General features: G+C 37.6%; 1 protein-coding gene across 3 annotated transcripts in view; it reads right to left on the minus strand.

Annotated features, from left to right (window-relative positions):
- Positions 1 to 4,943: 4,943 nt before the first annotated feature.
- ADAMTS19 (ADAM metallopeptidase with thrombospondin type 1 motif 19) overlaps positions 4,944 to 12,795 on the minus strand; it is a 150,857-nt gene continuing 143,005 nt past the window's right edge. For all 3 annotated transcript variants that reach the window (XM_055699674.1, XM_055699672.1, XM_055699673.1), the window contains exons 22-23: positions 9,214 to 9,391; positions 4,944 to 6,200 (exon numbers count right to left, since the gene is read on the minus strand). In XM_055699674.1, the coding sequence (XP_055555649.1) occupies positions 6,049 to 6,200; positions 9,214 to 9,391 (330 nt within the window). In that variant the 3' untranslated portion in view covers positions 4,944 to 6,048. The remainder of the gene's footprint in view (positions 6,201 to 9,213; positions 9,392 to 12,795) is intronic.

Here is a 12,795-nt window from a genome sequence, read left to right on the forward strand (position 1 = left end):
AGCCTTTTTTTCCCCCCAAACCTTTCTGCTTTCCTAGGATATGTTTCATCTTTGATGACACTGCCACAGAGGAGAGGCTTTTGAAAGTACATTGTTTGAAATTCAGGAAAACTATTTTGGATCAAATTAGTACTGAGAATTAGGGCATCACAAAAATTTTAGCCTTCTACTTAGACCAAAGAATCAGAATAATCTATTTTCCTTACAGAAGATTGCTGAAATTTAAAAAGAAAATAAACCCAGTAATCTATTTTTAAAAATGCTGTTAATGTGAGATTCCTAATGCAATATATGAACACTTTAATATGCATTTACATTAAAAGTGTTATCTACTTAGAAAGCTCATGATTTTTCCTTGCTTGTATTTACTGGCATTTATTTTACAGCACATCTGTAAAAAATTACTAATCTACCACCTTTCAAGTAGGTGCTCATATTAGAGTGTTTGTGAGCAGCTACAAGAGAGAGTAGTGACCGTGTTTCTGAGCAGATGTGCATGCTTCTGGGGAACCTGTTGCTACATTCAGAACTGTTTCTCCCCAGTGTAATGAAACCCTGAAACACAAACACACCTTTTACAGTGGGACTACCATGAAGCTGCCATTTTAGACTTAGTTTTCCCTGTGCAGAACTAAGACAGTAATAGTATGTATTCTAAAATAGCTCGGTATATAAAACCATGCTTTCTTTCTTAAATATACGTATCCTTTACAGCATCTTTCTGGATGCTGTATTCTTCTGTACATTATAGCATATAATGTGGTGTGTGCCTGTATGAATTTACTTACTGACACTACTTAATTTCATTAGACATGACATAAGAACATAAAAAATATCTCACTAGATCAGACCCCTCAAGCCCAAGATCTATCACTGTGTTTGAAAAAGACAAGAAGACATGCTGTTTAGGAAGGCTGTGTACACCTGGCTACTTTCTGCGGTTCATTCTCCTTTTAGTGTCCTAGAAGCCACACAACTTTTTGTGCTAGAGTGTCTCTTCCCAGGCATTTTATTATCTGTTTATAGACTTGTCCATGTATTTGTCTAATTGCTTTTCAAATCTTCCGCTTTAGAAATTCTGATTGCTTGTCCTTTAGAAGCAATCTTCAGAACATCATGACCATCTGTCTATTTTTATGTGTTTTAAGATAATTTCCATACTAGTTTTATCAGGGATACCCTCCTTGCAGGATTTTAAGAACAAGAGCTCCACGTGCAGCTTATCCATCACCTTCAGGATGTTTTTAAACCTTGACCATGCTTGTCTCAGCTGCCTCCTCAATCTGAAGGCTTTTGCAGTCTCATCTCATAATCCACCTGGTCTGTCTCCTTGCTCATTTATTTGCCTTTTTTAATGTGTTACAGTATAATTCTACTGCATTGTTCATAAGAACACAGCAAACATAAATGAATGCTATGCTCAAGCTGTGGGTACACCACAGTTTCAAAAATGGGAAAAATTATGTCCATTCTTTGAACAACATCTATCCATTTTGGGGGGTTTTCCCCCTGCTATTCTCATAGAGCTAGTAACTTCAGACTACACTAGCCAATGATACTATGATTTTTCTTCACCTATATGAGTGTCATTTGCAAGTTCAGCATCTTGTAGGAACAGTTTAGGCTATTTTCTATAGCTATACTGCCTTACATTTACCCACATCAAAGTCTACTGCCCAATGTCTTGCCTAATCACTGGTTTTTTTTGTGAGATTCTTGCCAAGTGAGGCAACAGTTAGTTGACAAGAAGAGCTTAATTGTCACCTACAGAGCTGGAGATCTCAGTTTTACTCTCTTCCTCATGCCGTTAATGAAAATATTGAAAAAAACAAACCCAAAATCATTCCTTGGGGAACCACACTGCTGACTCCTCTCCATCCTGAAAAATGAGCATTTTGCTTCCGATCCTTTAACCAGTTTACAGGCCATTAAAATTGCTCCTGTAGTCCTGTGTGAATATAGTTTCTTGAATATCCTGTAATGTGGAACCTTGTCAGAGACTTCTGTGTCCACCAGATCCTCTTTGCTCAAGACACAACTGAATCCATGCTGAACCTTTCCCAACAGCCCGTGCTTATCCATGTGATCAGGGACTTTATTCCTTTTTATCAGCTGTTTACGGCACCAGAAAAGGAACTCAAGACTCCCTGCTTCATCAGTAGTTCAAAGGATCCCCTAAAGATCCCCTTTTCCACAAATATGAATTATACTGCAATCTGCCAGAGTGGCTATTTGAAACAAGTTTACGCACCATGGCAAGCAGTTCTGTAATTTCCTAGTTGTCTTCTTCCAGGAAACTCACATGACTACCACCCTAGATACCTGTTAGCATGTAACATACCGGTTTGGTCTTACATGTATATTTCTTTCAACTTGATCCAGCCTCTCTGACTTCTCTGCTATAAGGAATATGCAAGGTACGAGAACCCCTGCCACATTTAGCTGGGAAGGCCAACACAAAAATTCACTGAACTTCCCTTTCATAGCTCTATCCTCCTCAAGTGTCCCTTACTGTGTTATCAGATGGTCCCAACAGACTCATTACCTGGCTTCTTGCTTTAGAAGTATTTCAAGTCCCTTTTACTATCAAGTTGGATATCTTTTCTACAGAGCTCTTCAAATGCTTTCTGAGTGCTCTTACTTTTCTGTTTACAGTTGACCTGCTAGGCTTTAGGGCCTCCATTGACCTCCTTATGTAGGCAAGCTTTCCACTTTTTCATATATTTTTAGAATAAGTAAATGGCTGCTTCTCTGTCACTGAAGATGACAATGAAAACTGAATGAAAAAAAAAACCAAAACCCAAACAACCCAAAATCTAAACCACATCATCCAGAGCAATGCAGCAATTTCCCTTCAGAATAAATGACAATGTAATTAAAATTCAGGTATTCCTTTTCTTTAAGAAAGGTATGAGAAGTGGTAACTATTGTCCCTGCTGCAGCTAACCAGCATGTATGTGGAAAGATGTAAGCTCGCTACACACCAGCCTAGCACAAAACCTGTGCACCACTTAAATCCCACTTAATCCAACAAAATAGAGTCTAAGTGGCATTTAATTAGCAGAGAGGTTTAATCTAGCCCTTGTGAGCTGAAGTGAATTTCACTTTTACTTGTCAGCTGAACTCGACTGATTTGACATTCATTAGTTGAAATCTTACATATTCATCAGGCTGGAAGGAAAACATATTAATGCAGAGGGATTGTTGCTAAAGTAGAAAGACCAAACCAAAAAAGCAAGTAAACTCGGGTGAGCGTGTCTATGAGTGCAGAAGCCTATTGCTTCCCTGAACACAGCTGGAAAGGGCTGCCTGCTGTCACCCAGGGCTGTGGCAGAGTTCTGCAAGACAGGCACATACATGCGTTTCCCGCCAGCACGCCGGGACTCAGGCCACAGGCTGGGCACATTCTTAAAATGTTCTTACCATTTTGTGACAAACAGGTATTTTGGACTGTGCTGCTTCTCTGAATGACAGAGTGTATTGAAGCAGTAAAATGAACTTGCTTTCAAATTCATGCTGAGAGGGAAAGAGGCATTTTTGCTATGAGGACACAAAGCTGCTTCAAAATTATTCACTCACATCTAATTAGTAGTTTTGTACTACAGATTCTGAAGGACTCGGAGCCAGAGCTATGAGCATTATAACACCCTGATTTCACTCATTACATTTAAAAAGAACATAATTCTACTGTGCAGCTTTCTATCCTTGGTTCCCATCCAAAAGTCTTTTCTTTTATAATGTTGCATAAGGGTGATGGGAGGATGATTTCAGCACAAGTCACTCATCTGTTTCCAACAGATACAGTGAAAAGGTAATTTTCCATTTTGAGACAAAGTTGACATTCTTGTTACTGGAACACTCATGTTAGTGGAAACAGCAGAGCATAAACATTCAGATTTGTGTGGGTGATATCGGCCTCTGGCCCCTCTGTCTCAGACTGTCCTCTGGCCCCTGGTTTGGAGACATCTTTCCTTTCACTTGATTTTTCATTGTTGTGATCCAAGCAAGTGCGGGAAAATTAGAAGGACTGGGTACTCAGTAAGTATGAAGAAAATTTACAATAATGATTTGTTTCTTTTGCCTGCTGACTACAAGATTTCTATTAGACATCCAAATGTGTGTCTGTGCCATTGAGGAGTTATGCCCAAAAGCAACTGAATTTGCATTGAAACTTTCTAATTATACAAAATCTAACATCACATTCCATAATGTCAGAATTATTTTTCTGACTTTCTCTCTTTACTTTTTAAAACCAGAAGATACTTAATCTAAAATCATGCATTACCATGTCATTAAGGTTGCAGTTTTTGAATGCACAGCAGTAAGATGTCAAACCAAAGATTTTGACAGTATAGCTATTTGAAAGCACATAGGTTGATTTCAACAGAAGTTAAGGCTGCAGCTATGTATTCCTCCCGGACAGAATCACAGTCCTATGGGGGCTTCAGTTTATTAAATTGTGTGGTTATCAAAATCACATCTATAAAGTACATTCTTTGCAGTGAATTAAAAGGAACACTCACTCAAATAAAGATGCATTCCCTCTTTTGCTTTCAGTGGAAAATATGATGCCTTTCAGACTCATTTCTCTGGCTGTCTTGCCATCAGCGTTTGCTCTCCTATGTATTTTCAGAGCATGCCTAAAGGCTTGCATCACAAAATGGTGGCAGAGGACCTACTGCTCTCCTTTTGCCAAGTTCAGCAGTTATAAAACTCACCTGAAATAAATAACTTCTCCACTGAATATTACTCTGTTATACCCAACTTTCCATATATCAAGGCTCACAAAGTGGCATGTCTCTGCATCTTCAGACAGGTGCTTAAGCCAAGAGGCAGGAGGCATTTACTGTAGGGACAACTGCAGCTGTATCTGCAGCATGGGCCGCTGTGGATTCAGCTGCCAGACATGGGTGCCCAAAACAGGAAAAATGCAACTATCAAAAGAAGCTTTACTTTTTATTGAAAATGTAAAAATCATGTGAATCATGTACAATATTTTCTCATAAGGAAAATTTTAGCTGTTCCATAACGTTTCACAAAACTGTAAAACATTTCACTTTTTATAAAGACTTTTTCATAAAACAAAGATAAAACTAAAGTAGCATTACAAAGCTATTTTCTAAATCATCAACAGAGAACTGAAAATGTTTAACAGATTAAACAGATTAATTCATACAAGTGGCAGGAGGAAGAACTCTTCCATCTGTAAATCTGCAAAAGGACACACAAAGGTATAGAGGGGCATGGGTTTTTTGTTTTAAAACGTTTAAAATCAAGTGACATGTTAAAATAGTACAGACGTGAATTCATAAGATGGTACAAGTTCTAGGACTGCATTTCTCTACACTACTTCAAACAGTGCAACAGTGATTCAGTGTAAATCTCTACAGTGTTTCATTGATTCAATACTTGTGTTCAAGTATGTGTCCATGAGAATGATCAAAATCCCTACTTAGCTATTTTAATTTTCTTGTTTATAATATAAATTACAGTAGATTATCCCCTTCAGTATGTTTCTAAATAAAATGAACTGATTTCACAATACATTCTGTAATAACCTGTTCAATAATGTTAGCTTACTCACCTTAACATGTGTTGCAAAATACACAAGATCATTCTGACTCTGAATGCCAAAAATATAATAAAATTAAAAAGGGCTTTATTTCCATATACAACAAAACTATTCAGCTAAATTAAAATAAATTCAAGATAACATGACTATTTTGTTTTGGCAACAGAGATGACCCTACTGAAAATAAACATTTAAAATAGTAGTTACTATTTTTGAAAAAATCTGATAAATGTATCCAAAATTGTTCATATAAAAATTAATTATGAAAATGTCAGAGAATAAAACAAGTTGGCTGTCTAACCAAAACAATTAAGGATGTCTGGCAGGCAAAAATAAATTAATTTGATTAAATTATATGTAATCTGATAATATTTGGTCTGAAGAAGCGTGTGTGGGTGTGTGTATGTGTGTATGTGTGTGTGTGTTTATAAATAATAAGATTGCAAAGAGCTGAGTGTCATCCAGCCTGACAGAGGTCAACTCTTTTGTTGCATTTTTTGCGCATAAAAGTCCCTGCATGTCTCACAGCATCGCTGATACCACCTCATGTCTTGACAGAGGTTCTTCTCTCTTATCACCCTGCAGTACACCGGCCACTGGTCTCCCAGGCACTTGAATGTTAAAGCAGCTGTGAAACAACAGAATCAAATATATATTACTGTTACCTTTATTAGTGAAGAATCAAGCAGCAAAGCTGACATGGACAACAGAGGTGTGTCTAGGGAAGGGAAAGGAGAATAGATGTAGATATTCAACAAAAGAAATTAAAAAATATTCCTCCTGCTGTTAATATTTTCAACATTAAATTTTTTTAAGGCCAGCTTAATTTATGAATTGGATTAAGTTGCATTGAAACTAATTGGTTTAATGTCATGCAGCTGCCTTCTCATAAGAGAGTGAAGCCCATCTTTCTGCCCTGTGCAAAGGCAGGCTGGGGCTGGGGCAGGGCTACACGGGTGATGTGGAGCCAGCTTCAGCAAAGCCGCACAAAGCTCCACTGGAACTGCCCTCAGTCTGAGACACAAATTGCTACTGGAAAAACATGAAGCCTCAGCTTGAGTAATCCCAGAATGGCGTTCTCAATACCTTTATAAAGGCACTTTTCTTAATTAGAGGCAGGTAGGGAAATGTAGGCATTAAAGCATGGGGACTACTGCTGGTTTTCTGATCAGCTTTTGCTCAAGAAAACCAGGCTGTGTCATATTGTCAACAAATGGAAGCTGAACAAAACTACATGATGTCTTACATCATCTTTCTTTGTAAGTGAAATAATCTACGAGACCTTTGGTTTTGCCTGACTTCTTTGCTCAAAGGAACTGAAATATATTATCTTGCTAACTCAAACACTACTGATGCAACTCTATGAGGCGCTCTGATAAGGCCTGGAGACAGCAAGTCCCATGGTACAATTCAGAATGCAAATCCATTTTATCTAGAAAAAAGAAACAGTATGGAATCAATATCAGTGGGTATATTGGCAAATATACTTGTCTAGGCCTAATTATCACATTTTGGGCTTCTCAAATGCACAAACACTGTGCATTTCTTAGCTTCCTTATCTTTTTCTCTCCTCTTCAAGTACATTTGTTTTTTTTTTAATTGTCTTCCAATAAATTGGTCTGACTGCATCACCCTCTTTTTAATCACTCTAATAGGTCTTCCCTCCTCCATGACAAAGTCAGGCTATTAATCTCTACCTTCACATCTTTCATGTCTTACCTTCACCACTTTATTCAGGTTGCTCTATTAGCAGGTTGTTCCTTTCTAACTGTTGGAATCCCTCACTACCAAATTCTTCCTCAGAATCCTTCTAAAATGACAAGGACATCACACTAGCCTAAAAAGGCACTGTTTGTTTTAATCTTCTCCCAAACTTGTGGTAACTATTTTCATTCTCTCTAGCAGTTATAAACAGTCTGATGCAGAAGCCTGACCTCTGTTGTATGCCTGTTGTACAAAACAGGTGTATTTTCATGTGTGTTGTCTTTTTCCTTGTGAAGCTGTCTATTAATCCACCCACCTGTTTTGCTTACAAAAGCTTCTCACATTTTTTATTATAGAAGGACCCTGGTACCAAATTTGGATCTTTGCACATTCAGCTATTTAAGCTGTAGCACATACTTGGAATTAACATGGGAAAACAGTGAAAAACAGGGCACAAGAAACAGACATCACCCAAAAATCATCATGAACACTGAACTGAAAAAAAAGTCAATCTCGTGGAAGAGTTGAGTTACTCTCGGTTTTTAACAGAAGAGAAAGACAAACTGAGAACATATTTGTAAGAGTAGAGGTGATGCAGTCCACATCAGCTTCCACTAGCCCTACCCCTGAATACAGAGGATCTATACTGCATAATAGGAATGGAACTGGAGGCTAAAATAATCAAAACATTCAAGGGCAGCATTGCATTATGTATTTTGGAGATGTTAATGTTTCCACCAGATTGGATCCTGACTCCTGCTGGATCGGGTTGCCTGTAGATTACTAATATCAGTGCTACATAATCCATTCTATGAGAACAGCATAGCCCAATCTTGTGCACTTCACATTAAGCCAAATTTTAATGAAACTGACACTATCTTTTTCTGTGAAACTGTGATTCACTTTATGACACAAAGCTGCTTATACCTCACCAGAGGGAGAGAATCAGTGATGGAGCGATGGCCTCTTGCTTCTGAAAGGTCAGTTGAACAAATACTAAGTATGAAGGGCAACCGTACAACAGTGAAATAGCAAAGGAGAGGGCCATAAGCAACAGCTGCCACCTTATCCAGAAAACTGAAACAATGACTACTACACCGAAATGTTTAAGGGTTAAAAACTTCAAAAAGAAATACCCTTCAGTGACTTAAAGGAAGGATTACGTTACAGCCTGAAATGTCAGAGTTGCTTTCCATGCAGGAGTAATCTCTTTGACAGGAGGGTTTATCTCAACAAGGGCTCTGGAAAATTAGCTGGAAAGGGTATCCTGTCTTACAACAAGTCTTTGAATACTCCTCAGTCATGCTCAAGAAACAGATGAACAGTTTGGGGAGCTAACGGTAAACCATCATCAACAACCCACTAGGTTGTAACAAGTAACAGAATTAACAGTTCTGTAGTTACGCAGTAACATAATCTCTTTAAGACCAACAGAGACCCGAGCTCCTCCAGGAAGAGCAGATCTCTTCATGTTAGCAATTTTCCTTCACATGTCCTAATGCATAGATCATAGACATTTCAACTGAAGAAAGTGGAAAGAGCTATCTGTATTTGAGGAACAAATAAGGACCTCCTTGACCTCACAAATACCCTGAGAACATAGTTTGCAGAGCTTTTAAAGAGAAAACAAGGTATTTTCTTACTTTAGAAATGTTTGATAAAATTGAGTAGACAAATATATATAAACATATATAGCATGTTTATAAGGTCTCCAATATTAACGGATTTTCATTTAGGATGTTTTGTGTCCATAATATCGTATAGTCCCATAATACGGTCCATTCTTGGATAACAAAACCCTTCAGCATTCTGAGGTACAGTTTTTGATGTGCACACTAAAAATACCCTCTGTTTTTAAATTGGGATTGTCATTACCCTATGGAGAGAAAGAACTAAACAGAGATTTCCAGCAGGAACGTGTCATTTTGACTGCTTACCTAACCTGGGTGATGTTATCGTGTTAACATTAATTTTCTCATTGCAGGGGTGGAGATGACAGGGTCTGTAGGCTGCAGGCTTTTCTGAGGAAAAGCATTCGTTTCCATGCCTTCCTGTGATCTTGTGCATGCACTGGATGACTCGGGACTGCATCCCTTTGCCACAGGTGACAGAGCACTGGAACACACAGAAGACACACATTCACTGGAAAGATATTTTTACCTGTAAACCTGAAGGTGAAATGCCAGCCCAGGTGAAGCCCGTGGCTGCTCCTTTGTTGTCAGCATTCCAAGATTTATGCCTTCCATTCTGTTAGCTAAATGAAAATAAATTTTTTAAAGCACAGATACGTTGGCAGTATTTATTGAAGGACTGATTCCAGCATCCTGTTGCTGTAAAGGTCCATTTTGTAAGGCCTGCAATGAAACTGAAACGCAGCAATGTGCCTGAAGGGAGCAGGGGCTGTTCTCCTGTATCTGTATCCTAATTTACTCTTATTAGAGGTGCAAGGGAAAGAAAACCCCAAAATGCTCACAGATGCTGACAGAGAGTAGCATTTTTAATTAAGACATTACTCCTGCCAGTGCAAAAGTGCTCTTTCTACTGAGCAAAGTTGATGCCTCCTGTCTTTGCATCACATCTTCACGTTTTCACGTGTCCCACAAACAAAACATACAATGTGAGACATACTGCCTGGCCTATAATCAACCTTCCTATCATCTTGCTACAGAGAATGAGGTGAGAAAACAGAAGAGCTGAGCACTGTTAACGATGGTAATGTTCTACTTCTAAAACAGTAAAATAATATATTAGAGTTAGAACTTGGGCAGTGCAGTATAGATGCATAGAAAACCTATTACAAACCAATAAAATGCATGCTTTCCCTTCCAATGATTTCTTGTGAATTAATTTTCACAGGGCATTAATTACTTTTGTGTCCGTTGACATATGTTCTATTGCTTTAAGTACAAATTCATTCAGAAAGTTATATATTTAAATTTGCTCCTACCTGCTGATAATTTTGACTCAGGTATAGAGGACATGTTCAAATATTAACTTATTGCAATGAATGATATAAGCATTGGCTGAAAATTTATGCCACTACATCCACATAATTCTGAAACTGTTTTTATTATTTTAAAGTCTCAAATACATGTCCTTGGAAGGCTTCAGGAAACAACTAAAAAAAGTACTGAAATGGGACAGCAAGACAAGAAGAGGGTGCTTTAACAAAAAAAGTTTCCCAATCATACTGTCTCAAGAAGGAGAAGTATAGTCTACTGCAAAGAAAGAATAAATTTTGAGTATAGGGAACACTAAAGGGGGTTTTTCCCTTTACTTTTGAAACCTATGTGCTTTTGACTGATGTTTTAAATGCTGTTACTAGGAGGAAAGATTTACATATGTCAAATGGGACATAGTGGGCTTGTACCCAAATATGTACATCAAGAGAAGTAAGACTCGTGTTTTGGACTCATAAGACTCCAAAAGAGGTATGGGACACTACGATATACACTTGAAGGGTGTTTTCACAAGGGACAGAATAAGGTCCAAAGCACACTTCAATTTATAACCACATTAAATCGAACACTGGCATTCTATAAAGGCAGCAAGTGGACTTGATTTTGGACTTCTGTTGTCAGTAAAGTATCTCAGAAGTAACTCCATAAAGTCAATAAAGAACTATAATCTCTTGCAAAGTTAATCAGATACAGCCTGCATGAGCCAAGGCATTCAAAGATATTCAACTATGGATACATAAGTTTCTATTGAATAGCAACCACTGCTTAAAATATGAACAAATATGCTGTTTACAGGAGGAAAACCAGCTAGTACTGAAGTCTTTGCAAAGTAGAAATCTGTCATCAACTTTGAATTTAGTATACTGCTTTTAAATTGCATGAGAAAAAGCCTCTCAAGAAAATTCCTTCTCCTGAATTCTCTGCCTTTTCCCTACACAACTAAAATTAATCTGAATTCCTATAATGGAGATCATTATGCACATGGTAAACATGTAAAATCACATATATATAAACTCAAATTTAATCACAACAGCAGCCAGAACATCAAACTTAACCTTGCCAAAATTCAAGCCACTTCTTGGATACCTCTCTCCGTAATTTCAAAGAGGTTTATCTTTGGAAGATTTTAATAGAATAGCAAGTGAGACAATGGAATAGCAAAATTTGAAAAAAAAAACCCAACAAAACCAACACCTCAACAATACAAAAAACTCCCAAACCTGAGAATAAAGGAAAGATCAAGGTAATCTGATGAGGGTAAATTGAAGATAATTTTTAAATATTAAATCTTAATTTAGAGTAATTTTGCACATTGTATTTTATTTTTTCCCCTTCAGTAAAACACTTGCACATTTATTAACCAAAGTTGGCTCGTGAGAGCTTGTATCATATGTGTATCTTACCAGCTACAGAAAAAGAGAACAGGAGATGCAGGTGGATCTGGTACATAAGACCTTTCTAAAAACAATTTACCTGCCCTTAAACTTTGGTTATCCTAAAATGCGTAGGTGCAACCCAGCCATCTGGAGTACTGGAGGGGAGAATGGGATCTGAAAACATTAGACTTCTGCTGACAAAATGGGTTCCAGTGGTTTATCTGCTAATTGATGATGCATAACAATTCATGCATGCAGGTGCCTTTGTGAAGAGCACTCTGGCAGCAGTCACACCTTCCGTGAACCAAAGGAGCTCTGGCCTGAAAGATTCTTGTGACTGCACCTGGGACAGCATGCAACAAGCAGACAGATCTCTTTCTCAGCTCATCAGTGTTTAGACCCTGAGCTTCTATGCAGAATTTGGCAAGATTTTAGCATTAAAATCTCAATTGGTGTATTAACATCTGTTTAATGACTGAGCTGCTACTGGCCTTTGTGAGATAAAGAGTGTTATGAAGCATTACAATGTAGTTTTCCATCCAAAGATGTATACACCTTGCAAACAATTAATTTTAGTATTGCATGACCTACTTATCAACATTGCAGTTTTAGAGGGAGAAACTGACACTAAAGGATGATAAAATAAACTGTTTCAGTCCATATAGAAAATATAACTATGTGGCAAAGCTGAAAATAAATAAATTTGCCTTATGTTTTAGCTTCTTTTCTTTTCACAGAAATGTACTGATTTTTAACTTTGTATTTATTCTTATTTTATAAAACTGAGAACTTTATTAAGTTCTTGTGTAATTAAGTCTTTTAAGATACTTGGGGAAAACTGAAGTAGCAGGGCTACCACACTGATTTGCAATCCAAAACTTTCAAAGCCAGTTTGATCAGTTTACAAGTAGAGAGGACTTTTCAAACCACTCGTGTTTTAAAATCAACCAGAGATCTGATAGTCAAGCTTTGTTCTTCCTCGTTCACACATCATCATCTCCAGTGTCTGATTTCAGAATTAAGAATTCTACTGATTGGAAGCTAGGAACAAACAAACATGGTTTTACCATATCTATATTATCTCACATTCAAAGTAGTATGAAGTAGGGAAAACACACTTCAGGTATGGCATTTAGCAGTGCATTTGCTAGCTACACAAACAGTGAGATTTCTGTTTGTCTCC

The sequence above is a fragment of the Falco cherrug genome, chromosome Z (genome assembly GCF_023634085.1).
Source record: "Falco cherrug isolate bFalChe1 chromosome Z, bFalChe1.pri, whole genome shotgun sequence".
Classification (NCBI taxonomy): domain Eukaryota; kingdom Metazoa; phylum Chordata; class Aves; order Falconiformes; family Falconidae; genus Falco; species Falco cherrug.